The 27,872-nt window shown below is 36.2% G+C and overlaps 1 protein-coding gene across 1 annotated transcript in view; it reads left to right on the top strand.

Annotated features, from left to right (window-relative positions):
* LOC127811518 (trafficking protein particle complex II-specific subunit 120 homolog) overlaps positions 1-6,477 on the top strand; it is a 42,005-nt gene extending 35,528 nt beyond the window's left edge. Inside the window, exons 2-4 of the mRNA XM_052351449.1 lie at positions 3,379-3,667; positions 5,581-5,800; positions 5,898-6,477. Of these exons, the coding sequence (XP_052207409.1) occupies positions 3,379-3,667; positions 5,581-5,763 (472 nt within the window). The 3' untranslated portion in view covers positions 5,764-5,800; positions 5,898-6,477. The remainder of the gene's footprint in view (positions 1-3,378; positions 3,668-5,580; positions 5,801-5,897) is intronic.
* The last annotated feature ends 21,395 nt before the right edge of the window (positions 6,478-27,872 follow it).

Genomic DNA, 27,872 nt, shown 5'->3' on the forward strand with positions numbered 1-27,872 from the left:
ACCGAGAGATCTCTTACTTCTTGGGTGGTGGCTCTAAACCCCTCTATATATTGTTTCAACTGTTCGCACACAATGTACCGCACAAGGTCATAATTAAAACATTAAGTGCTCATGGTTTGATAAAGGAAAAACTGTTTTATTCAAAGTATTTATAAAATCAAGGCAATTCACCCTTCTTTTCAGTGTCTTATCTTTTCTCACAAGTGGTATCAGAGCAGGTACTCTTATTTACTTTTCTAGCTTAACAGCTAAGAGTGATCGATGGCTCTCAAGGGGGGATTTTGGTGTCATCTCTTCTTATGCAAATGCTTTCTAAAATACCATGAAAAACAGTTTCATTTCAAAATCATCCAAGGATTTGAATGTGCATTCTCCTTTAAATAAATCAACTAGCTCTAATCTTTTGTGTGAGGTTTTTGATGGTGAACACGTGGATATCAAAGAAGAGTACCTTTAGGAATCTCGAGTTCCATCCACCAGTTAAAAGGAGCATATAGAAGAAGAAGAGGCAACCATTTCATGTTCTTATGATATAACTGATGCTATTGATAGGATTATTGAATATGAAAAACTTTTTTCAAATGAATATTTAGAATAAATAAGGCATGGGTTCTCAAGGATGAGATCAAGGTAGCTCCAAAAATGGTTTTGGTAGTTAAGAATAAGTCTTTGATATAAAAATAGGTTAGAACATTCAAGGACTCAAATGATTGGGTACTTTATCTTAGATAGGTTTTATGTGCAGTCCATGGGACTTAAAAGAATTCAGCTTTGTGAGAAAATGATGTATCTCCCCAAGTAATATATTCTAATCTCATATCTCTTTAAATTTAAATGTGTTTGTTGATATCGTTTTCGACCTTGACTGTGTGCCTTGATTACGTATGTGATTAAATATTGATTATTTCTGTTTGCTGATTATTAAAGCCTCGAATTTGAAATCATCTTTTGCCTATCAATATGAATTGTTTTGGATATAACCTTATGGTGTTAATTGAGGTACGTTTGTACCTATTAAAATACATGCTAAATTATATTGTAGTGTCTTAAATGAACTTGCTCATTGAGTGCTATGTCCTAATGTTTTGATGATGAATCTTGCTATGAGTTTATGATTGATAAAATTCTTGAATTAGCTTGTTCTTCTTTCGTGATTGATGTTTTGGAATGCAATGAAGTTATGCTCATTGTTTTGGATGATCTTTGATTATGATAAAAATGATTGTTTGTTGACTAAGGTATTTCTATACCTAAGTGCATACATATTTGATTGAATGTTCATGATTTACATTTAGATAATTAAGTGGAAAATCTTGATGTTTTGATGAGGTGGTAGTCAAATGATTGGTTTGCCTACGATTGTATTAGGTTAAAGGTAATCTGGAGTAAGTGTGTATATAGGTCTCTATAGAATATTAGTCGTGTAATAGGGAAGTGTTACTCGAGTTGCTAAGATAGAATAGATATTTTTAAAAAGAAACTCGAGCTTGTCACTCGAGTGTCATAGGATTAGAATCCTAGTGCTTAAAAGCACTTTAGCTTTGATATATTAGTTCAAATTTTCTTAAGCTTGATTTATGATTTTGAATTATTTGCTTTTGTTGATTAATGTTTGCCTAAATTGTCAAGATGACTCAAATAGGTTAGAACATTTGTGGCTTGAGTGTTAAAAGAATTTGTGGCTTGTTTGTGGGGGAAGCATGTCCTCTATTTAAATCTATCTAAGGTTTGATTTCTTAAGAAGATAGTTAAATCTTCTTTTTGATCAGCTTGTTGTTAGATATATATATATATATTTTTGCAATATTTGGGTGTACTTAGTCTTAGAATGAATATTTCAAAAGGGGGAGAGAATTCCTTTAGTATGTTCTATCTATTAATGTTCTGATATGTTTTAGAGTGTTTTAGCCGTATGTTTTATTGATATGTTTGTAAATGCCTTTCTTTGGGGTTCTATCTATTAATGTTCTCATATGAGCGTTTTGGTCATGACCTGCTAAGTATTTTATGTGTCAGCATTATTCAAGGTTTTAGAGTAATGTATTATATATTTCATAATTGATGTTTAAGTGCTAGGCGTCTAGATTGTTACGTAAATGATCATATACTCAAGTGATGGTACTTGAGTTTTGATTTGAAGGATTTATATTGTCTTATACTTTATATTAAGGTTGTGCCAATAACCTTACTATGTTTTGCTAGTGATTAATCTTGCTCTTTCTTATGTGTCGTTATATCAAGAACTTCCTCTATGATTTCATGGGATATCTTAAGCATGCTAATGCATTAGTGTCACGGGTAAATGTCATATATCCAAGGTAGTTAGTGTGTGAAGTATGCCAAGGCAGTTAGTGTTCGAACATTGGGGGTGGCATGCTAACCATTCGGGTCTCGTGTGGTTTGCACCATTACTAATTCAGTGAGATGGTTAATTATATTACTATCAAAACCTAGCAAGGAGTTACTCAATCTCATTGATAATTAAAGGTCATTCACTCGTCACGTTATTAAGACTAACTCAAGAATCTATTGACATTGGACTTACTTTTTTTATTTAGTAAAAAAAAAAAACCCATGTATGTGACGAGACAAACAATTGAAAATAAACATTAGAACCATGTTTTAACTAAGGGTAAATATTTGATTACCTAGCATCTGCATAGATTTTGAATGTCAAATAGACACCTAAATTCTAGGATATTTGGATATTTATTGAGATTTTGGTAGAATGTAGACTGGGACTTGGTAAAATGGGATTTCATTATTCTAATTATTTGAATGGAAGTTTGGTTTGTTTGATGATATCAACATCCTCTAGAGTTTTGTAAAGCTCAACTGTGCATGTTGGTATAAATATTTGGGTCAGTAAAGGGCATCCCTAGTGCACAAGACTCCACACTTGAGGGTTGGGGAGGGTTGTCTATATATGTGGCCTTACCCTTGCTTTTGCAAGGGGGCTGTTTTCTCAACTTGGACCTATGACCTTCCAATCATAGAGTAGCGACCTTACAAATTGTATTTAGGCTTGTGACTTAAATGGACTTCCAAATTGCTTTCAGGTTTGTGATTCTAAGACCTTGGTTCTAGTTTTTTCATCATTCTATGAAGTTACTAATTTAATCTTTGGAACAAGTTCTTTTTATGTAATTTATCTCCATAATATGCTATCAATTTATGATTTTAAATCACTGTCAAATTTTCTGGTATACTTATTTCAAGTTGATTAGCATCTCCAAGGCTTGTCTTCACCCTTGGGTCAGGGAAGTAGAGAAAAGATTGAAATGAAAAACATAAGCCAAGGATTCTTCACTTTCTGTCCATTCTTAAATCAGATACTTTGTGTTAATTTTTTGTTTGTTTGTTTGTTTTAATTGATAGGCGAGAACTGGCCAAGGAGGTAGTCGAATTGTTGACAGCCGCTGCAGGTGGAGCTAAATCTTTGATTGATGCCGGCGACCGACTAATATTATATGTTGAAATAGCCCGTCTTTTTAGAAATTTAGGATATCACCGGAAAGCTACCTTTTTCTCAAGGCAAGTAGCACAGCTGTACTTCCAACAAGAAAATAGAGAGGCTGCTACTAGGGCCATGCAAGTGTTGGCAATGATGACAGAAGCATATCGTGTTCAAAGCAGAGCATCTATTCCTAAAAGTTCTCATCCAAAAGTGAGTGAGCAAAGAATAGTTTGGCATCTATGATTATGCTCAGGCATTATTAGTTGATGATAACTACAAAAACACCTATGATTGTGTTGTTATTGTGTATTAGTTGATGAACTAGTAAGTAGTAACTGCTGTATCATGATATCTGCTCACTTGCCATGGTTGCTGCTTGTTGATAGCTAATGTAGATTATTAATTTACCATTACTCTCTCTCTCTCTCTCTCTCCTATTTCTTTTGTACCTATAGGGCATTTCAATCTCTGATGGACATCAAAAGTGTTAATTATTTTAGAACTTCATAATTCTAGTGTAGGGTTTTTGTTATTCAGGGATCCTATGTTTCTGTTTCCTTAATTTAGCTTCTGAGTTTAGTAAGGATTATGAATGTTTGATTTTTGCTTCCTATTTTATCTAGGATTCCTAGTTTGGTAGGGATTTGTGAGTTTATAAGTACCTCATGAGTGTAAGGAGTTTTCAGATTTGGGTTATTGATTACTGAAACAAAATCTGGATTCTTTCCTTGGATATATTCCCTCTTCCTCCCAGATTCTTCTCTTCTGCTTCTCTTTCTTTCTTCTCTTCTCTGTTTTGTCTTTTTCCTCTCCTCTCCTTTCCTTATCATGTCTACTTCTCTTCTCTTCCCTGTATTTTCTTCTCCTTCTCCTCCACCTTTCTTCCTTTTTCTCTTATTCCTTGGTTATGTGTGCTTCTGTTATCTTATCATCAGCAACATGCCAACACTTGCAAGGTTACTTATACCAGTATGTCTTGGAAATGTTTTGGATGAGAGAACTGATAAGACTATGGTTTCCTGATTGAGAACATGCGAACATGCATTTGGATATGGAAAGATGCCAACTCTCACTCCCATTATCAAGTAATCTACGGATTTAATAAACACAGTACTATGGTATCAGCCAAATTAAAGTTCATTTTGACTTCAAATTGATGATTACATCAAATCAAGGAGAAGAAAACCTCTAGTTTTGTACCAAATGAATTAGCAATAACCTTTTCTTTTAAGATAAATAACAATGTAGATGAAGAAGAACTGCTGAAAAGGGGTTGAAATCATAAAGAATTAAAACACTACAAATTACAACAACTCATCTAGGAAATGAATTTAAAAAAGGAAAAAAAGAGTGAACATATCGAAAGAAAACATCTAGAGGATTATATGATGGGAGAACTTTGCAAATCTGTTACCAAATAACATCCTTATTTACACATTTGAGCTTATCACAATGTGGTTGATGTGATCTACTAAGACCAGATAATGTGCCCACGAGTATGATTGATAACCCAGTGTTCTGTACCAACTACATTTAATATTGTAGGGACGAGATAAGAGTTATCCATGCAAGTCTAATAGTATCACATGGTGCAAGCATTGATATTACAATGCTAGTCACAAAAATGCTAGATGTTCTACCATGCACAGTCTTTTGTTTAGTAATTAAGCTGATGAGTTGTGGGGTAACTCTTCTTGTAGCTTGACAATAATCAATTTTTAATATTAAGGTTCTCCATTTTTTTATTTTGAATATTCTATGAACTCATCTGTACGGGAAATGAATAATGCAAGTCCAAGAAATATTCTGGCATAGTGCTTATTTTATCTAGTAATTAATCAAAGAATAGTATCTTTACATGGTTGGGAACTAAAAATTAGGGATGGATGGTAGGTTCTGGCTTGGTTCACTTTCATTTATGTTAGGCTTCGTGATTTTTTCAAATTATGTTTCTGGAAAGGAAATTTTAAACTGTGTTGACTGCAATTAAAAAACTCTCATATTTCTAACTTTTCAGTTTTTTTCCTTGTCGTACTCTATATGTACGATAGGAAACAACATCAATTCATGCTGATGCTAGGAAAGTGCATCATCATTCCATAGTCTCACTATTTGAGTCACAGTGGAGCACATTGCAGATGGTTGTGCTAAGAGAGATCCTGCTATCTGCTGTCCGAGCTGGAGATCCTCTTGCTGCATGGAGTGCAACTGCACGACTTCTTCGATCCTACTATCCTCTAATTACTCCAGCTGGACAAAATGGTCTTGCAAGTGCACTTGCAAATTCTGCAGAAAGGCTTCCTTAGGAACTCGCTATGCTGATCCTTCCTTACCTTTTATCAGGTACTTTGTTGGTGTTGAATATTGTTTTTCTAAATGAGAACCAGGATAGACTGATCTCAAGTTATTTTCTTAATTAACATGTGCAATGGTTGGGCAGAGAGATCTTGCTGAACTGAGGGGTGCCTAGACTAGTCCAATCAATAACACACAGCGTATTATTATTATTGCAAGTTATGTAAACAAGCTCAAAAATTGGAGACATGGACATAGGCTCGATGCTTGGGGGGACAACTCATGGAGCCGCTCACTTGCTCAAGCTAAGCTGAAGGACTTGATAGCTTAGAGTGATACAAGCACTCACAATTGGAAGTAAGAATGTTATTTTTAAAATTCTCTGAGAACATTTAGAGGTTTTAGAAATAGGAGAGCCACGTTATATAATTGTTCATGAGCTACGCAGCCCTCTAACTGTTATTTCTTGATGTTTCTTTTCTTATGTGGTCTTCCCATTAGACTATGGTTTTTGTCTCTATGTGTGTGTGTGTGTGTACCTTTCCCTAAAGCTTTTTCTTCTTGCTCCCCATGCCCAATTTTATGTGCAAAATCAGATAAAGATAAATATTCATAGAATTGAAACAAAATGATAGTACTGAAAAGCTCTGCTCCTGAAACAGTCCCATCTCAGAAATTCCTAAATCGTGTTACAAACAACTTTTTCTGAAACCTTGAAACATTTTCTTTTTTCCAAACATCAGAGCATTCACTTTTTCTTGTACCCCCCAAATATTTAAGAATTAGATGTATGTGCTGGTATTTGTGAGGTGTGTATCTGCTTTAGAATGCTGGGGCTTTACTCAAGATTCCAATCCTACCAAAACATGTTTGGTTAATGCTTTTCCTTTTCTTTTCTTTTTTTCTCAAAAAAATCTGCTTCTGAGGATGAAGTGCCATACAGTTTCCTGAGACTAATAAATTTTAATTTCAAGAATGCATGAAAGTCCTTGCCTTTGTCCCAAATATCCAATTCTATCGCCCAGGTTCCTATTTGATCCAATGGTTACTATAAATTCATAGTTGGAGTATCCTTTCACATGCATTTTTCAATGATTTAGTATTATTTTATCCACTATTTTAATCCTTCTAGGTTGCATTCATTTCCTCTCCACTTCTTACAAATGGACATTGTAAAACGCCATCCACCAAGAGAAGATTGGTGGGCAGGATCAGCTCCCTCTGGACCATTTACTTATACACCATTCAGCAAGGGAGGGATAAATCATACCAGTAAGCAGGAACTGATCTGGGTTGTTGGAGAGCCAGCCCAGGTGTTGGTGGAATTGGCCAACCCTTGTGGCTTTGATTTAATGGTGGATAGTATCTATCTGTCGGTGCATTCTGGAAACTTTAATGCTTTTCCTATCAGTGTAAATCTTCCACCTAATTCTTCAAAGGTGATCACCTTATCAGGCATTCCAACTAAAGTTGGACCAGTGATAATTCATGGATTCATAGTTCATTGTTTTGGCGTTATTATCGAGCACCTTTTCAAGGATGTAGACAACTTGCTACTTGGAGCAGCACAAGGTCTTGTGCTCTCTGACCTTTTCCGCTGCTGTGGATCTGAAAAGTTGAAAAATGTCTTAGTTCCAAATATTTTAGTGGTACCCCCATTACCATTGCTAGTGTCACATGTTGTAGGAGGAGACGGGGCTATAATTTTATATGAAGGTGAGATTCGTGATTTGTGGATCAGTCTGGCCAATGCTGGGATAATTCTAGTTGAGTAGGCACATGTTTCTTTGTTAGGAAAAAACCAAGACTCTGTTTTATCCATCCTGTATGAAACTTTAAAAGGTGCTCTTCCCCTGAAACCTGGTGCCAAAGTGACAATACCAGTAACCTTAAAAGCCTGGCAGCTTGGTTTGGTGGATAGTGACACTGCTAGCAAAAATTTATCTGGAAGCACAGGGAGGCAAGCTAAGGATGGAAGCAGCCCAATTCTGTTAATTCATTATGCAGGTAATTTTTCACCCATAAATGTTGGTGAAAATTTTCAGCTCATTACTCTGTTTTGTACTAAATGATATTGTTTGACTCTTGTAATCTTGTGTTTACTAGTCTATTCATTCCCTATTTGTAAGCCACAAACCATTATTCAAGAATCATGACATACGATCTACCAATTAAGTTGTATACATACATATAATTGTGCTTTTAGTTTTGAGTGCTTGTGTGTTTGTTTATTCTTATATTATATAATATAATAGATTTGTGCAAGTATTCATTGGATTTTGTTTTCTTAACTACCCAGTTTTATATGTGTTCTCCCACTGAACTCCAGTGTTGTTCCCTCAATTGAGAGAAGGGGGAAAAAAGAATCAATTTTCTACCTGTTACAAGTTTGGTGTACCCAACCTATTTAGAATTTACAGGAAAAAAAAAAAACCTATTTAGAAACCCAAGCCCAACCCTTAATTTCCTTGCACTTTTTAGCCCTTAAGCCCTACCCATCATGTGTTATTCTATGAGACCCAATAGCCCTTGTAACTTATCCCTTCTAGTCTATTTGAATCTCGCCATTACCAATCTATAAACACGTAGGTCTTGACTTACAAATAGGTTGCTTCTTTCCTTTCATATGGTTTGAATCTCTGTTTGCTAAATTAGTGTTAATTTATTATGTGCTTTTTGTAGCTTTATTTGCTTTCTTTAGCCATATTTGCCTCACATTAATTTACTTTTGCATGTTGGTTAGTTCCCAGTGGACTTAAACTTACTAATGTACCGGATAATATTTATTACATGGTCACTAAGGAGAGCCACCGATGATCTCTATGATGCTTTCTTGGTTGTCAATTTTATTAGTGAGACACGGATTTTGGAAATGAATGCCGATGATGAGTTGGAAGAAACTGAGATAGATGGATTTTGTTCTCAAGTCCAGACTTTGTTCTGTCATGATGTTGTGTACAATCAACTTGTGCAGGTTGGTTATTATCTCATCTTCAGTCATATTATTTGCAAAATGCTTTTTTTTTTTGGCTTGACCAAAAGTATTCTTCAACTAAATCTTAGTGTAAATCATTTAGTGTGTCTTACATGATGGCTCTGTCTTAGCTTAATTGAAGTTAACACATGAAACTTGTTTGTTTGTTGATAATGTTGTATTTATGTGTCTTCCTCTTTTTGTGGTTTGCATACCTAAACGTGACCCATTGAATTAGGCTGCTTCCCTTATGGCTTCAATGACTAATTTGTGTAAGATAGTTGATCACGAGTATTATTACTTGGTCACCTTTTTAAATTTTCATAATTTATCCAGAAAATGAACTTATTAATCCTCCATGCAGTTGTCTCTAAAATTAATTATCTGTAAATATCAGGGGATAAGCAAGAGGGTGGGCTTTTGTAGCATTGATAAATTATGCTGGATAATATGTGGCTAATCAATATTTTGCTTCTAAAATGATCACTATAATCTGTTTACAATTTCTTATGAATCATTTTGACAGGTTACTTCAAGCTCTGTAAGATTGGTTAGCTCTACCTCTAAAATGCTGCGTGATGAATGGACTGCCCATCTGGCCACTGCTAATGCCACCCAAGTTTATTTCTGATCTCTTTCTTTTGGAATTGGTTACAAATGTGCTTATTATTATTGTTTTGGTATTTTGTGCTTCATTGGTAGTTCATCTAGATGCATAAACTTAGAATTTCATGGCTACAGAATGCAGGGTCATTTGCTGTCAAGTTTGCCCTTCCAGCTCTTATCTTATTATGTTGAACCATTTGTGGGCACTGCAAAGCATAAGTAGGAGGGGAGGGGTCTAAAGGGATAGTCAAACCCTTTGTATGCCTGTTTCTTCATCTCCACAATTAGCAGGCCTAGTTTAATGAAAAGGAGTTGGTGATTATTAATTTGGCCACCCACTTATAAGAAGTTAAGTTTACTTATAAGAAGTTAAGTAGCCTTAATTCCCTTCTCTCCATATAATATTTTTTCTCCCTCCTGATATTATTCATAAATAGGAAGAGTAACTTTATCGTTTTCTTTTTTTCCATCCTGCCAACAGACTTATTTTTTTGGGGGTAGTTATGGGCATATAATTTCATTGTTTATATATTTCTAAATGAAACAATTTTAAAGTCATTTCAGACAAATAGCTGGCATTTGTTTCACGACCTTATGTGTAGAAAAATCAGTATGAAAGTGATTGAGATTTGAGACAAATTGTGACATGCGTTTGACAACCTTTATTTTTGATAGCTTAAAATTAGGATTGTGACTGGTATGATTGATTGTTGTCATTTGTATTGATTCTCTTCCCTTTTTAGTTTCAGCTGCATATGCATAAAAAGAGGATTGATCAATCAAATAACTCATTTGATGTTCTCTTCTATATTTCATCTTGGTATCAAGGCAGTGCCTTCAAATTTGAAGTGCAGTTTCTCTAAAAAGAAGCTAAAAACACAAGGAGAAGAATATGTAAAGGTTAAAGAAAAGCAACATCGTTTAACAATAGAAGGCTTATTGATAGATGACTGATAATATTGATTGGGATCTTCATGCAAGTGAGAGTATTGTTAGAAAGAGAATATTCTTCAACTGGGTCTCTTCATTGTGTGAAATAAGTTCTATTTGTTGATGGATCTTGTGATGCATGGCTTGACGAGGGGGCCATTCTTTTTGGGGGAAAGATATGGAGGCTATTGGAGCAATAGCAAGTCAGGCAACCTGCATTATTCTGAGTTTGGTGACCCATTGTTATCAATATCATACCGAATAATGTATCAGGATGGTCATTGAGATGGTATTGGTACCAAGAACCTTTGAATACGTCGTTATAGTAAATAAATAATATATTATAAAAATATGTACAATTATAATAAAGTTGTATAGACAAAATGACCTTATGGAAGCATATAAAATCCTAATTATTATTGTGAACATGTTTTAAATAAAACTTAACATATAATAATATTTCTAAAATGATTATGGAAAAATAGGGACAACCACTCCTCTTAAATGATAATTGTTGTTTTCAAATAATTGGTAATAAGGAAAAAATAAATTAAACTATAATAAAAAAGATAAATAAACTATACAATTAATAACATAATATATCAGTAAAATAGAGAAAATTATATTAAAGAGATGATTAATTAAAATTGAGGAAATAGAGAGCCATATTCCCATGCCTGACCAAATATATTTCTTTTATTGTTGGAACATGAGGCCTAATCCTAGCTCTCAATGTTAATGCAGGAACTCAAGCTCTACATGTAGCCTTCCCACTTCAAAGAGCTAGGCAGGCATCAAGTGCATGTTAAAAACTAAACTAATTTCTTTGGTATTTGGAGAATTATTATTGTTTATTTCTTTCATCTTTAAGAGAAGATAGAAATTGAAACAAAGAGATCACAGAAGCTACATAGATACTCTCATCATCTTCAACAAAAACGCAAAGAAAAAAGAGAGAAATGCTGAGCAGACAAGAAGGCAATCTCTTTTCGTTATCAACTCCAATAGAAGATACATACCTAAAGATATAGATCAAAACAATAAGATAATCATGGATTGAATGTCAAATTTTTGATAAAGGCTTTTTACCTTTTGATAGGATAATTGGCTCGAAGGATATTTCCCTTCTATTCATAGCTTTATATGTACATGCATTTAGATTACTTTCAAGATAGTAGCACATATAAGCTTTATTTTACTTGCTGGATGCCGGCTAGGGGCGTTACACTGTGGGCATTGAACCTGTTAATTGCTTTCATGAGAATGAGTCTGTGTTTCCACTTTGTACAGTAGCTTTTCTTGAAATGTTGATATGACATTTCTTTTTATGTTTAGTTCCACTTGGTCTTACATGCTATTGTATTACAAACATTAATTGATTGGCTCTCTGTTACATATTTTCTGACAAGTTTTGTTGGCTACTAGTGGTGGTCATTTAGTTTACCTAGAAATTAGTGATGGGATATTGGCAGAAGTAAAACATGCCCAATTGGAGTATGATATATCTTGCCTTGATATAAATCCCATTGGTGAAAATCCCAACTTTAGTCAGCTAGCTGCAGTTGGAATGTGGACTGATATAAGTGTGAGAATATTCTCTCTTCCAGATCTGAATCTTATTACAAAAGAAAGCTTGGGAGGAGAGATAATTCCTCGCTCTGTCCTATTATGTTCATTTGAAGGGGTATGTTATCTTCTTAACCTATTCTGGCATATCTTCTTGTTCTTTTCTTAATTTTTTCAAGCTCTACATGCAATATTCTGTATTAGGGCATGTAAAGTTTTCTAGTAAAACCTTGAATACCCTACCAACTGCATGTATGAAAAGGGCATTCATACTAGATTGGTTCTTCACTATGCACCACTTAAATTATGGTTCATTACCACATTGCTGTAACATTGCGGAACCATAATAATGGGGGACCAATTTGGCATTTAGCTTGGAAATTTTCAAGCAGAGATGGGTTTGGAACTATATGTGCCAATTTCATCTATATATGGCTGGTAATGTGTATCTGCTGTTAGTCTCTTTTAATCCAAATTTCTGCTGTGTTTTTTTTTTTTCCAGATATCTTATTTGCTATGCGCCCTTGGAGATGGCCATCTCTTAAACTTTTTACTGAACATGAGCACTGGGGAGTTAACAGATAGGAAAAAGATATCCTTGGGAACCCAGCCCATAACTCTCTGTACTTTGTCATCAAAGAATACCACCCATGTTTTTGCTGCATCAGACAGACCAACTGTCATATACAGCAACAAGAAATTACTTTATAGCAATGTGAATTTGAAGGAAGTCAGTCATATGTGCCCTTTCAACTCTTCTACTTTCCCAGATAGGTAACTCTTAAATTTGCTCTTTATTCGTTGTTTATTCCCCAACAATGTTAATTGATATGTCAGAAGTTTGATTATACAGAAATTTTTGTTGTTTCCAGAATATGGGTCATGTGATTCTAGGGCTTCTTTCTTGCGGGGGTATTTCTAGGTCACCTGGTAATGTTATCACAAGCTTTGTTTTTGGCCAAGTTCCTATATTTTTACCTATGTGACTGGAGGGTACTTGAACATAGAATGGGAGTAAATGTAGGATTGCAGTATGCCACATGGTCCAAGTGTGGTACATAGCTAAACTTGTAGAGGCCATGGTTGGAAATAATGATATTTTTAGGGAGTATTTTTAGTCAATTTGATATCTCATAAAACTAAAGAAATAATCATTTTTCGCTTCCAAGTTTGTAAAAACACTTTCTAGTCGTGAATATTTTTATGCTCTACAGCAGCACCAAGCTGTAATCCTACTTGTATCTTTTGCAAGGCTAATATTCCATGTCATGCTTATGAGTTTTTTGCATTTCTTTTTTTTTTTTTTTGTGAATCTTCCTTTATATCGTTTGTTACGAACTTATTTTGATTACCCACTCCTCTTGAATGTATTTATTGATCACATGTTTAAACCATCTTAAATGCATCTATCACCTTTTCTTTTCTTTTTTTCAATAGGCAACACTACAACTTTAGTACAAATAATCTCATTCTTAATTTGTCATTTTTTACTTTTTTGTGTGGCCAGATATTCAATTAACATCCCCAACTGAATTACGCTCATATTGGTACTTAATTGCCCAACATTCCATGCCATAAAGGAAAGTCAGTTGCCATCCAATAGAACTTTATAACTTCAAATCAATTTTACAATCATATAAAATCTTGAAGCACTTTCTTATTTTAACCATCACCCTGTCTTGATTATATAATTTTCTCAATTATTGATTTTTTTGATCCTGTTATTTTAGATATTTTAACTGATCTTTTCTTGAAATAATTTGGCCTTCAAGTTTGACCACAACATCATTCACATTTATTTCTTTCTAATTTGCATATTAGGTATTCTATTTGTGACCTATTCAACTTAAAACCTTAAAATTGTATGGCGTCCTTCCATAACTCAAGTTCACTATACATGCCATTTTGTTTCATTTGTCAGGACTGTCATTTACAAATAACATACACCAAGACATTTCTTCTAGAATGTATTTTTAGTGAGCTTATACATCATTAAAGCAAAGAGTTAAGGATCGAACACAGATTTTTTATGTAATATAATTGTAATTGAGAAAGTATAAAGATTTTCTCCAGAAGTCCCAACATGTTCCTATTTTTTGAATAATCTATATGTAAACAACCTGGATTCCTTTCTAACCTTTCCTAAAATATTGTTGGTGATTCTATATAGATTGCTTCTAAATCTATAAACACTATATGTAAATGTTCTGTTTATTGTAGACTTTTATCAAACTCTTCAACAAGTGGACTACTTCTATTGATGATATATGAACATAGACTCAAATTAAATGGCTTTGGTTTTTCTTTTTAATCTTTGCTCGGTCACCCTTCTCAAAGTTTCATAGGATGATTTATTAGCTTGATTCTTTTGTAATTTTCGCATATCCTTTATTTTTGTAAATTAGTACCAAAATGTTATTTTTTTCTACTTGCCAGGCATCCTATTGGATCTAAGAATCACATTAAATAGTTTCCTTAACCATAAAATTTTATCTGCTTTTATCTGGATGTTATTTAGTCCATTTGTTTTATTTTTTATTTTTTCATCTTTTTCATGGCTTGACATTTTTTCAAACAGCATGTAATTCCTATGTACTTCTAAATCATTAAAATTTTCAAATGTAACATTTTCTTTTTCCACATTCTTTGAATAAGTTGGAGAATAACTCGCATTTTTCCAGGCCTCATTAGCACCTTCTATTTTTCAAGATGGTTAATCAACCTTCCTTTTTCGTTTTGCTCTGATCCATTTGTTTTGTGGGTTTTATGGAGACTGCATTAGTAACCAAAGATCATGAACAATTAATCATATGGTGGGGTTGTACAAGGAACTGTGGATGGTAGAATCACATTTTATTTGTTGGGAACAGTTCTTCACCAATGATTGAAAATCTGTCAAGAAGATAAGCAGGTTGATCAAAGGGGAAAAAACTAGGACTTTTTGGCTTTTTTAAGTTTGACATATATGGAGGAGAGCTGGTATATCTCTCAAATTGTTGCAGTGTCTCACATGCACTATATTCATGTAGATGTGTTTAAAAGTAATGTGTATCGATGATTTGCAATGTCACATATGAATTGTCATATGAAAACATATGCTTTGACTGGCCAGTCTTAATACAAAATGAAGCAAGCTCTCTTTTATTTGAAATCCTGTTTTGTTTGCTACCTACCACTAATAACTTAAGCTTAATTGCAAAATTTTCCATAGCTGTTGCATATTGTGTCTCTCCTGTATTATTTGGTTCCATGACATTGAAATATTTCTATCCTTTTATGGCTGACATTTCTAATGGTTGGCTTATTACTTGTCCAGTCTTGCAATTGCCAAAGAAGGGGAGCTTACAATTGGCACAATTGATGACATACAAAAGCTTCACATTCGCTCCATCCCTCTTGGGGAGCAAGCATGCCGTATATGCCATCAAGAGCAGACTAGAACCTTTGGCATAATTAGTTTGAAGTACAACCAATCAAGCATAGATGAGTCTGAAATGCACTTTGTTCGCTTGCTAGATGATCAAACCTTTGAATTCATATCAACATACCCACTTGACCAGTATGAGCATGGTTGCTCCATTCTCAGCTGCTCATTTTCTGATGACAACAATATGTATTATTGTGTTGGGACAGCTTATGTCATGCCTGAGGAGAATGAGCCCAGCAAGGTAGGATTCCATGTCCATATTGATAATTTTCTAATATAAATTGCTTTTTGATGTGATCAAAGTTTAGCACATGTAATTAATTGCTAAGCTTTAGTATTATTTAGTTCTTGTTGAAGATAAATTTTTTACCTTCTTATGTAGAATTGCAAGTTAAATTTTTTATCGTCTTATGTAGAATTTGCAAGTTTGTATATGTTGTCAGTGTCTCCGGATCTGTTTTCTCAGTGTAACTGTTTTTGTAGTAACCAAAAAGGAAAGGAATGGTTAAATGTATGTCAAAATAGGTTCCTTTACTTTTTCACCCTCTAAACAAGAACTTTCACAGGATCTAAATATCACAGTACCAATATAATTGTGTTGTATTGGGTATCTCGTAATTGAATATGTTTTGTGTGGTTTTAGATTGCCTTTGACCCAATTTTGATATGTAGTGAGCTTAAGGAATTCAAGAATAATCTTTTAATATTGTTAATATTTACCCATCCAGTGTTTGGTTTACTGTTCTTTGGGTGGAGGATTAGGTGGAAGCTACAGGTGCACTAGGTAATACCGTAACCAGGAATACAGTCTCCAATCCTGCATAATATGTAATCATCTGCCGATTTTGTCAAGTTGAAACTCAACTGGCATAGAGGTTGACTATCCTACATGTACTAGCACAGAACTGGCCATACACATCTTCTGCGTTAGTTCTTCTTCTTGACAAGTTTTCAATCTCCTACAGGGTCGTATACTGGTCTTCATAGTTGAAGATCAAAAGTTACAGCTAATTTCTGAGAAGGAAACCAAGGGGGTTGTTTACTCCCTGAATGCCTTCAATGGAAAGCTGCTCGCTGCTATTAATCAAAAGATTCAGTTCTACAAGTGGATGTTGCGGGATGATGGTAGCCGTGAGTTGCAGTCTAAATGTGGGCATCATGGGCACATACTTGCCCTTTATGTTCAAACTCGTGGGGATTTTATTGTTGTCGGTGATCTGATGAAATCAATCTCCCTATTAATCTATAAGGTTAAGGACCTTTTCCATCATATTTCATATACAAGGATACTTTTTTGGAGTTTTATTTTTAGCATGGCTTGAATTTCAAGGACAAATTGTGTGTGCAGTAATTGGTTTTTCTTGCTTACATTTTGACTCGGTGTTGTCTTCAGCATGAGAAAGGTGCTATTGAAGAACGAGCTCATGATTACAATGCAAATTGGATGTCAGCTGTTGAGATTCTTGACGATGACATCTACCTTGGTGCAGAGAACAATTACAACCTGTTCACTATCCGGAAGAATAGTGAAGGCGCCACTGACGAGCGGGGCCGTCTTGAGGTGGTTGGCGAGTACCACCTTGGTGAATTTGTCAACCGATTCCAACATGGTTCACTTGTTATGCGCTTGCCAGATTCTGATGTTGGTCAGATCCCCACTGTAATTTTTGGCATTGTTAATGGTGTGATTGGTGTGATTGCCTCCCTCCCTTATGAACAGTATCTCTTCTTGGAGAAGCTCCAATCAAATCTGAGGAAAGTGATAAAGGGTGTTGGAGGATTGAGTCATGAATAGTGGAGGTCATATTACAATGAGAAGAAGACCGCTGATGCTAAAAATTTCTTGGATGGAGATCTGATTGAGTCATTTCTCGATCTTGGTCGTGCTTGAATGGAGGAGATATCCAAGGCAATGGGTGTTCCAGTGGAGGAACTCATGAAAAGAGTGGAGGAATTAATGAGGCTGCACTGATAACAGGGAACGGTTGTAAGGCCCCTACCCAAGTCCCCAAAGAACCAGAGTGGGTGCCCTACTAAAACAGAGGCAACCTGATCTGAAAGGACCTGTCATGCATGCCACAGATATATATCAAGAGAAAACTGCTAAAAGAAACTTGTCATCCCGGCATGCATATCAAAACCTTAACTTGCTATACAATAACTGATCTCTAGGCTTGCATAGCCCAGGCATGCATAAATACAACACTGGCACACCGGCCACAAAATAAACATAAACCATACAGACCCAAATAAACTAAAGAAAATACAGTCCGGAAGTGGCAAAATGAACAAAAAGAAACCCCCAGGCTGACAACTGCTAGGTCTGCATGGCCCTGTACACCGTCTAACCCGGAAGTCGAGACCCACTAGACTCACCCACAACTAGATCATTGCCTTTACCTGGAATGAAGAGAAAATAAGGTGAGTCCAAATGACTCAGCAAGTTCATACAGAAATGAAGGACGAAAAGAATAGGCACTGAGAGTAAACCTGCGTCTCAAGTGCATAACAAATCGAAACTCATGCCGAGCATGGCAACCAACCATAGATCACATGTCCATGAATCACATGACAGCTATACAAAACTACAGCATAATAAAATATGCACATACTGGTCCTTGGGGCCCACATAAGACACACGACACCCAAATCCTTATCACAAACCTATTGTTGCCCTGAAAGGCAGCTGAACCTGTAACTCGAGCCGAAGCTCACTCGAGTGGGAGTGACCCACACTCGTCTCTACAACTAGAGCCAAAGCTGAATCTGGAGCTGAAGATGTAACTGGAGCCGAAGCTATAATTCGAGCCGAAGCTGTAACTCGAGCTGAAGCTCGATGGGCACGCTAGAACGTTCGAAAAACATCACAACACACACACATGGCGCCAGTAACCATGCAATGCATAGATATAATGCAATGGCATAATGAGCATAAACGATGATACATAGCCCCCATAAGCCATGCATCAAGCCTTGCTCGCCCATATAGGAAATCACATACAATGCAGTGCTCATGTAATGCAGAGGCATAATGAGCACAAACGATGATACATAGCCCCCATAAGCCATGCATCATGCCTTGCTCGCCCTGAAGGGAGGACAAATATACAACAATACGTCCCATGGCCAAGCACACAATCACATGAAACCCCCATATGCATATCCCAAGCCCATGCATGCATATGAACTGACAAAATACTGGTAATAAAAGAAACACATGAAAATACTCTCATCCACAACAACCTCCAACAAGAACCTACCCACAGGTTCCTAGCTTCATTCCAACAATAAAACAGAAGGGAGAACCGAACCCTTCAAAGCTCACAAGGAAAGACCCACCATCTGGCAAGGATCAAACCAAGATGGAGAAACTAACCAGAAACAGGCCTATAATCCTCGAATGAAAGCATCTACAACTCAATAGAGAAAATCCTCAATTAAAAAGCTTACAGGGAGAATATCCTCAATAATCCCTCATATAACAAGCTTCTCTAGAAACTCAAAATACAACCTCCAAAGCAACACCATAGTAAGGAAAATAAACCATTCTCAAGAATAGGCTCACCATTTCAAACCGACCCAACCAACATGAGGAACACTAGCAAACATCAAGCCTGTAATCCCTAGATGAAACCTCCAGTTCAACACCCAACCGATCAACATCAAAATAAGGAGGTAACAAATAAGGAAATAACCGAACGATAGTAAGGGAGATAAACCAAATTTGAGAATGGAAGCATCTATCACATGCTATCATCTAGCATTAGAGAAGTAAGAAGGGTAGCTAATGGAAAGAAAGATGAGAAATGATGGAATGCTTGCCTTTGACAATTTCCAAGATTCCTCGATTAGCGTGCCCGACCTCGATTCGCACACAAATCACATCACCTAAATCATCAAAGCACCATATTCATCATTTTATCCCAATAAACATCAAAACTTATTTTTCCATATTTTCCTTGCATTATTCTCTATTTTTCTCCCATTTTCCTCATTAATGTTCTAAAATAAATATCTACTTAAATATTCCACCAAATATTTATCCATGGAAATTCATCAAATAAAATTCTAAGAATAGTAGAAATTCTAAAACTTACCTAGGCTTAACTTTTAAAGCCTCATTGATGCGAGTGCATTGACCTCGAAATGTGTGCCCGAACCGTTTTTCTTGCCAAAAATTTCAGAATATTAATATAACACCAATTCCTAATTTTTTGGAATTTTTCGGAATTATTTCACCATTTTTCCCATTTTCTTTCATTTGCTTTTCTTTTTTTTATTTCTCTTACTATTCATCATCTTTTTCCATCGCTTCTTCTCCACGGCTGCAACGCGCGAAGCCTCCATGGCCGAGCGAAGCAAGCTCCATGCGTGCACGATAGCACCACCACACGCCCTCAACGCTCACCACAGTCCGCACTAACCCTGCCGCTAGCCACCACCTGCGTCGCCTCCGCGGCTGCTGGCTGCCTCCTGCGCACAGCCACTGCCTGAGCACCAGCTGCCTCTTCTTCTTCTTCTTCTTCTTCTTAGCCATGAACCGCTACTGGCCAGCTGCTTCACGCGCCTGCCTTCGGCCGCGGCTGGTTGCGGCCTTGCTGCAACTAATTGCGGCCATGGCCGTGCCAGCTTCTCACGGCCGCCTGTCGTGCCTCCAACGACCCCTCCGACCTCGCTGGACATCGCCACCATCATCCTCGGCCTCCCGCGCACAGCAACGGAGTTGCTGGCCGCGGCTAGTTGCTCGCTTCAACGAACAGCCCTCTCTTTTGGTGAGAGACACACGACCCTCTCTTTTCCTCATTTTCCTCTCAGTTGTCTCTCAATCATTCTTCTCTTACCCCATTTCCCTCTCCGTTGTTCCCTCCATTCTCTCTCTTCTTTCCTCTTCCGAGAATTCTTCCTCTTATTTCTTCTTCTTCTTCTTCTTCTCCTCTATTTTCATTTTCTTCATTTGAAGCAAGGGTGAGTTTCAAGTTCTTCTTGGTTTATCTCCATCTAAAGAAAGACAAGTTCTCCTTGTGTCTCTCTTGTTATGCAAGATTCCCTCTCTTTATTTTGATGTACAAGTTTCTTGTTTAATTCCCTTCATTTGAGCCCCTAGTGGCCTTGCTAAGTTCTGCCAAAGAAATTCGTAACTTACTGCTCCATGTAATTTGACCTTACTTGGGTTTTTGTGGTATAACTTTCTGTGGTTATATCCGATTTACAATCCATTTGTTTCTTTTCAAACTAGACATCAAAGGTTTCGTTTCGGTATAGGATTTGAAATTTTTTGTCATGATTTGAACCCATTAAAGCCTTGTTGAATTTTTTCCAGAATAATGTAATTTTACTGTAGCAATTCTGCCTTGCTTCGGTTTTTGGACAATAACTCATTGTAATTATTTATGATTCTAAATCTGATTTTTGTTTCAGAAACTAGAGATCTAAGGTTTCGATTTGATATATCTTTCATGAAATTTGACTGAAAAACGAGCCCAAAATAAGCCTTTGAAGTTACCCTTCAGAATCTGGAAATTTCCTAAAAATTGTCTAATTAATCCTTTTTGTGTGATATTTTTCTTAATCGTTGATGATTGACATGAAATTGGGATATGATTATGTTGAGAATCTGTGTGAGAAGATGAGGACATCAACAAGGCATGCAACTAGAGATAGAGATAAAGCCAAGATGATGCGGATAAAGCTTCTAGATAAATTGGAGAAATTATAGGAGATAAAAGAAAAGTTCCTAAATAATAGAGATAATAATGTATATATCTTAGAATCTGAAGATTTTTATAGTGTTGTAGTTAAGTAGAATTCTAACATAAGTAGGATCCTCCTGTATAAAAGTTTGCCTATGGTCTAATGCATTCGAACGAGGAATATTCTTTCTGAAGTTCTATTCAACCTAAGTGTTTAAGCTTAGGTGTTCATTTTGTTCGTGGTATCAGAGCTCGATTCATCCGAGTATGAGTTATTCAGCCGTATCCCTGCAGCAGCCATGGCTACTCCAACATCTACGGCATCTACAGAATCATCCCCTGATCCTAACTCTCAACCGATGGTAAATCAAGGATTGCCCCTGTCATTCGAGAGCCAAAACCTACAGATCACTCAACACGGATTGAATGGCCGTAATTTCCGAGAGTGGTGTCAATCGGTCACATTAGTGATCAAAGGAAAATGTAAGTATGGCTACTTATCTGGGGAGGTTGTTGCACCACCAGAAACTTCTATTGATTACCAAAGATGGGAGACCGAGAACGCGATTATAATGGCATGGCTCATCAACTCAATGGAGCCGAAAATTGGTCGCACATACCTCTTCTACAAGACAGCTAAGGAGGCATGGGATGCAGTCCAAGAAACATACTCTGATCTCAAAAATACTGCCCAATGTTTCAAGATAAGATCAGCCATTAGAACCACTAGGCAAGGTAATGTGAGTGTGACTGAATATTACAATACTTTGTTAGAACTTTGGCAGGAGATTGATCTCTTTTATGATCCAAGCTGGGAGTGCACAGCTGACAGTATGAAGTATGGCAAGATGCTAGAGAAAGAAAGGATTTTCGACTTCCTCCAGGGTCTTAATTCCTATCTAGATAAAGTGAGGTACAAAACCTCCCTTCTTTTATTGAGTTGCTCGCTGCAACGAACAGCCATGGCAGCCATGGCCAAGCTTCAAGCTCTCTCACTCTCTCTCTTCCCTTGAGCTCTCGGTCTCTTTCTCTCGAGCTCTCTCCTCTCTTCTCTTGATCTCTCTCGCATGCTCTCTTTCCCTTAGCTACCCACTTCTCCCACTCTCTGTTTTCAGCCATGGCCGAATCTAGGCTTCCAAGCTTGCTGCCATTTCTTCCTTACTCTCTCACTCCATCTCTCTCTCTCTACTTTTCTCTGTATACATGCATAGGCAAGCACCCCCGACAGCTTTCTCAATTTCTCTGCAATCCAGCAGCCCAAAACAACCATGTCGAAATTTGCTCCCTCCATGCGCGTAGACAGCCTTCTTGGGGTTCCTTCACGCATGCATTGCTTATACATATATATAATATACATTTTATATATTACACATTTAATCCCCACTTCTCATTAATTACACTTAAGGATTCTATTAATAGCACTAAGGGAATCCTTAAATTGCATATACACCCTCTAATGGTTAATTAATTTGCATTACGATGCTTTAAAACCAAAATTAATAATTTCGGATTTACTCGATAAAATTGATTTCGCCCCTGGGCCCTCACCGGGCCCTTAATTCATTCTGAAACTGCCTCAGGGTTGATCTTTATGAAAAATCGGAGCCCCCTCAGCCTTCCGTTGACTTCCTAGAAGTCCCCTACGACGATTCGATTTTTCAACCTCAATCATAACTGTATTTTACCTACACCGAAAACCATTTTAATTCTAATTTCTTTTAATTCCATAAATCCTATCTCGAAATGCTCATCAAGACCATGTCATTTTCTGTAGACATTCACTCTCCGGTGCACTCCCTACAATCAATTCGGCAATTTATTTTGCTATCAAGCCATTTTTCGGTATTCTAACTCATGCATACTTTAAGTAATTCTTGAAGAGTATAAACTTTAAAGTTCTATTACTCAAATGCATTCAATCTAAACACGGCAATCAAGATTATAAGTTGATGGAGGAGCCTATTAAAAGCTTACATGATGATTTGAGGGTGATTTGTAAGCATCCAAAAAAGAAACAGGTGACCACAGAGGCAAATTGGTCGACAGATATGGTGCATTTGTCAATCGCCAGAAGCTAGTGGTCTCAATTGATCAACAGCCTCACCCCCATCAGTTTAATTATAGAGGTTTTTAGGTTTTTATGCTTTTTTTTTTCTTTATTTCTATTGTCTTGGTTCTGATTTTTGAACTTAAGTTAGCTGTTTTGTTTTTTCTTAGTTAGGGGAATGAAGTTGGCAGTAGGCACATTTATTCTACCTCCCTCCCTAGGTGGTGGAGTGGGGGAGTGTTTGATTTCAGCTCTTCTTTTATCAGTTTTTATTATCCATTTCTTTTTCTATTGAACAAAATGAAAAGAAAACCTCCCTATTCCTTTGATTGAAAATCTACATGACAGTTCAAATGAGAGGCTTCAACATAAACAAGCTAAGATTATCATGTTCCCCCATCTCTTCTTTTTAACTAATTTTGGTGGAGCTAATAGTATAGATGCTTGAACTTGCCTTATTATAGTTATGCCTACCAATTGGCTAGATGACTGAGGTCTAGTTGTACTCTAAGAAATGGAGCATGACTTGTCAAGCCCGAGCTCAGCTCGTATGGTGACTAGCTCCATTTTCCTACCTACCTAAAAGTATCATTTTGTCTAGAGATGTGTAAGTTTAGGCTGTGTCCGTGGGTGAGAAAATGATATCTTATGAGTGCTGAACACGGGTGAGATGGCCATCAACCTGGTAGGCGAGGCTCAAATTGTTATTGCTTGTTGATGTATTTTCATGATGCATATATATTCATGTATGGATATATTGGCCGTGGGAGCCTTGGGAATTATGTGGAAAATTCCTTACTATTAGTGCATGTGCATGACCATGGAAATGATTACATAGTATGTATAATAATCACGGCATGAGAAATTGATGTAAATGGAAACTTATGAGTTGTGTTATACTGATATCTTCTCATACAGTTATTGTTTACTCTATCTTGATTATCTATGCATTTGATTCTATATCTCCATGCTTTATAAATATACTTGTTGAGACTTGCGACTCACCTTGTTTACTCTCATGTCATTATTGTTTAAATACATGGGAAAATAAAAGGAAAATGTGGAATTAAAATGGAAGTCAAGTAAGGTAAATTGGTGACACTTGGCAAGATCTCATTAAAATGATTTGATTAAATATGGGAATAAGAAATTGTTGTATTAAGTGTAAGTGGGACACTTGGCATGATCTTGTGAAGTAAGAGTGGGATTAAAAGTAATTCAAAAAAGAAAAGAAAAATAGTCTCTCAAGCATTAAATGAGAGTCATTATGGTGTGAATTAAAGAAATTCTTTATTAAATAGAAAATTAGTCATGCATTTATGTGAGAAAATAGTGAATTAAAGTAAATACAAATTAAAATGGATTATGTCTTTCAAGAGTGATTTAAATTAAATCAAAAAGAAATAGATATTAGTCTCCATTAAATGCTTGAAAAATTATGGGATTTAAATTAAATGAGAAATGTGAAAAATAGTCAATCTTGAAATTAGTCAATATTTATTTATTTTGAGAAATTGGTTAATTATGGGAAATGTAGCCTTGATTTAATGGTGGTGATTGAGTCTTGAAATTTGAAGAAATCCAATGGTTGAGATTTAAGTCTACCAATGGCATGGATTGCCACATGGGTAGGATAATTTCAAGAAGAAAGTTAATGGAGGGTGAGGATTTAACTTCCAAAGAAAATCAAGGGATGAGATTTAAAGATGCTAGGTCTCTTGGATTGTGTTTCTCTAGAGAGTAGAGATTGGTTCCCTTAAAATCAAAGGCTATGATTGAGTTTAGCTAAAGCCCAAGGATTGTGCTTGTATTTGAGGGTTGAGATTGAGTCTCTTAAATCAAAGAAAAACCAATGGCTAAGATGGAATCTTGAGTTTCGGTATGGATTGAGTAGGAAATCTCTATCAATAGGGCGCGTCTAGGCGGCCGTTGCCCCCCTGTTGCTGTGTTTGAAATTTTTTTTTTTTTCTGTTTATTTAATTATGTATGCTAATTTGGGAATTTCTAAAATAAAAGCATGTTTAAATAAATAAATAAATGAGTATTTAAGCCTCTAAATTAATTATTAAATTAATGTAAATTTTGAGGTATTTGTGGAAAAATCCCTATATTTTGGAAAATAAATAAAGAAGTATTTTCCTTAAAATTTGCAAAATGGATGAGGAAGTTTGATGTTTGAATTTCAAAAATTTATTTCCTAAAGTTGGAAATAAATTTTTTTTAAAATACTACTGATGTTTAAAAATTTTATTGTATAATTAATAATATATATAATAAAATTAATTATATATATTATTAAAATTGTGTTTATCTCTTGCTGGGAAATGTATTATTATTGATCATTAGTGATATTAATAATAAGTTAATATCACTTTGTTTTAACAAAGCCTTGGTAACAAAACAAGGTCAGGTTTTATAGAGCTAATTTCGTTTCAATTTTCCTTTGTTCAAAGATGATCCCTTTTTGGACGTTTTCTTGAGAGGTTTCTTCTTTACCTTGCGATATTTCCCTTCATGCTTTGGGGGCTTTTCTCCTGGAAGCTTCTTGTCAAATTTTTCCCCATTGGCAGTTGAGGTTGCAGCCATGCCAGCAACATTTTCAAGTTCTTCTTTACTAGCTTTCTTTGGTGCGGCTTGAGTTCCTGTTATGGGCAGAGATGTAGCAGCCAATTGAATATGGCTGCAGATTGAACACAATATTTTGTTGGTGTTATGATGAATGGGATAAAAATAACCATAATTTCTTTATGCACAATCAACATAATGACAACAGGGTAAGAGTCCATGGTGCAATCAGTATATTTAAGCCCAAGCGCAGGATCTAAAAAAAAAAAAACATGATATTCCTAAAATCCTAAGAGGTGACATGTCTATTCAATTCATGCAGACTCCTTGCTCCAGATGAATCAACAAAATGCCCCCTTGCATCAGATATCATTATTTAATAGAAGCAAAAGAGCAACACAACATTGAATATCAATCCTTATTCCATTACAACAGGGAAGAAGAATAAACAGCAACGGATATAATTTGTTCTTCAATGAATTAGTTTTCCACACAGTTGGACTCTACAGGTAACTACAATAAGATTACCACTTAAATAAATACCATCAGTTTCCTTTGCCTCAATGATGGCAACATCTCTTTCATCATTAACACGATCATAACCATGGCAGCGCTTCCAAGTACCAAGTCTGTTCTTCATATACAAGCTTGTCTTTTTTGCACTTTACTATACTTGGAAAATCCCAAAACAAGATTGAAAACTAAAGAACTCACAAAAGTAGATCAGTTCACATAATAACTACTTGACAGTGCATTTTAAATTTTTACTATGTCTATAGGAAGTCTTATTGACTAACCTTTCCTTTCAGCAAATAATTCCCATCTCGTAGGAGGTTTTTTCTTTGGCAGTTGATATAAAAAAGTTCCAATAAGAAGTCAAATCATTTTCCTAAAAAAGAAAAGTGCAAAACATAAACAGCATCACATGTGTTGTTCCAGGGAAAGAGGAGTCAATACTAATGATGAGCCAGTGACTTTGAAGATCCAATCATGCAATAGCAGTTAAATGCAAAGCGTTTGTTTCTCAAAACCCCTAGATTGAAAAGGAAATTATAATGTATAAGCAGATGATGGTGCCAGGTATACTCTTGTCGCCCACAACTAATAATATTTTGTTGTGGCTTATTTTGGAACTGATACAGCGGTTTTTCAAACACCACTCTTGACTGTTGGTCACAATTTTATTGCATTTAGATCTAGATATCACTCCCTAATAAAGTGCAACTGTGTTACCTTTTTCTATCAATTACTTAACAATTTGTCTCATGGACTAGTCTCTGGAGTGCATCTTAGAACCTCTAAACATGCTAATTCTACAATGGTGACAATATAAGATGGTTCTAAATTGAGAGAATAACAAGCAACATCTACGAATGTAATATACTTGCAATCATTCACCATTGTTTCTTTTGTCCAGGTTTAATGAGCCTACCATGGATAAAATCCGTGTGATTTCATGGGGGGGGGGGGGGGAATATGGCCGGAGACTCCAAGGACGAAGATGTGGACTCCGTGAAAAAGGTACTAGAGGACGAAGATCCCATTGTCTTCACACCCAAGGACCAAGGAGATGTGCTCCTGCCCCAGATGACCCATTGGTGTTCTTGCCCATTATTACTAAACATCCTGTTGAACGCATCTTGGTAGATAATGGGAGTTCTGTGTTGAAGGAATCCCTCTAAACCCCGACGATGGTGACAGAAAGGTGGAGCCAATTAGAGGGTCCGGAGAAAGAAAAGGCCATCAAATGCCTACGATCTTATGCGGACGTATTTGCTTGGACGCTGGACGACATGCCTGGGATTAACCTAAAGGTCATATCCCACTGACTGAATGTCCGTCCAAAAGCCCGGCCAGTCAAACAGAAGAAAAGACGCATCGCCCCAGAGAGGTTGAGGTACCTAGAAGAAGAAGTAGACAAACTCCTTGAAGTGGGATTCATTAGGGAGGTCCAATACCCCGTGTGGCTAGCGAATGTCATGATGGTGACAAAAGCCAATGGAAAATGGCGAGTATGCATCGATTTTACAGACCTAAACAAGGCATGTCCGAAAGACTCCTACCCACTTCCCCGAATAGATAGGCTAGTTGATGATACCTCCGGATATACTGTGCTGAGTTTTTTGGTTGCATTTTCGGGCTACCATTAGATCTGAATCTATCCGCCCGATGCTGAAAAAGACAACCTTTATCACAAAAAATAGGACGTACTGTTACCAGGTGATGCCTTTCGGTTTGAAGAATGCATGGGCCACGTATCAGAGAATGGTTAACAGAGTATTCAAAGATTTTCTAGGGGAGGAGATGGAGGCCTA

This window comes from Diospyros lotus, chromosome 10 (assembly GCF_014633365.1).
Source record: "Diospyros lotus cultivar Yz01 chromosome 10, ASM1463336v1, whole genome shotgun sequence".
Taxonomy (NCBI): Eukaryota; Viridiplantae; Streptophyta; class Magnoliopsida; order Ericales; family Ebenaceae; genus Diospyros; species Diospyros lotus.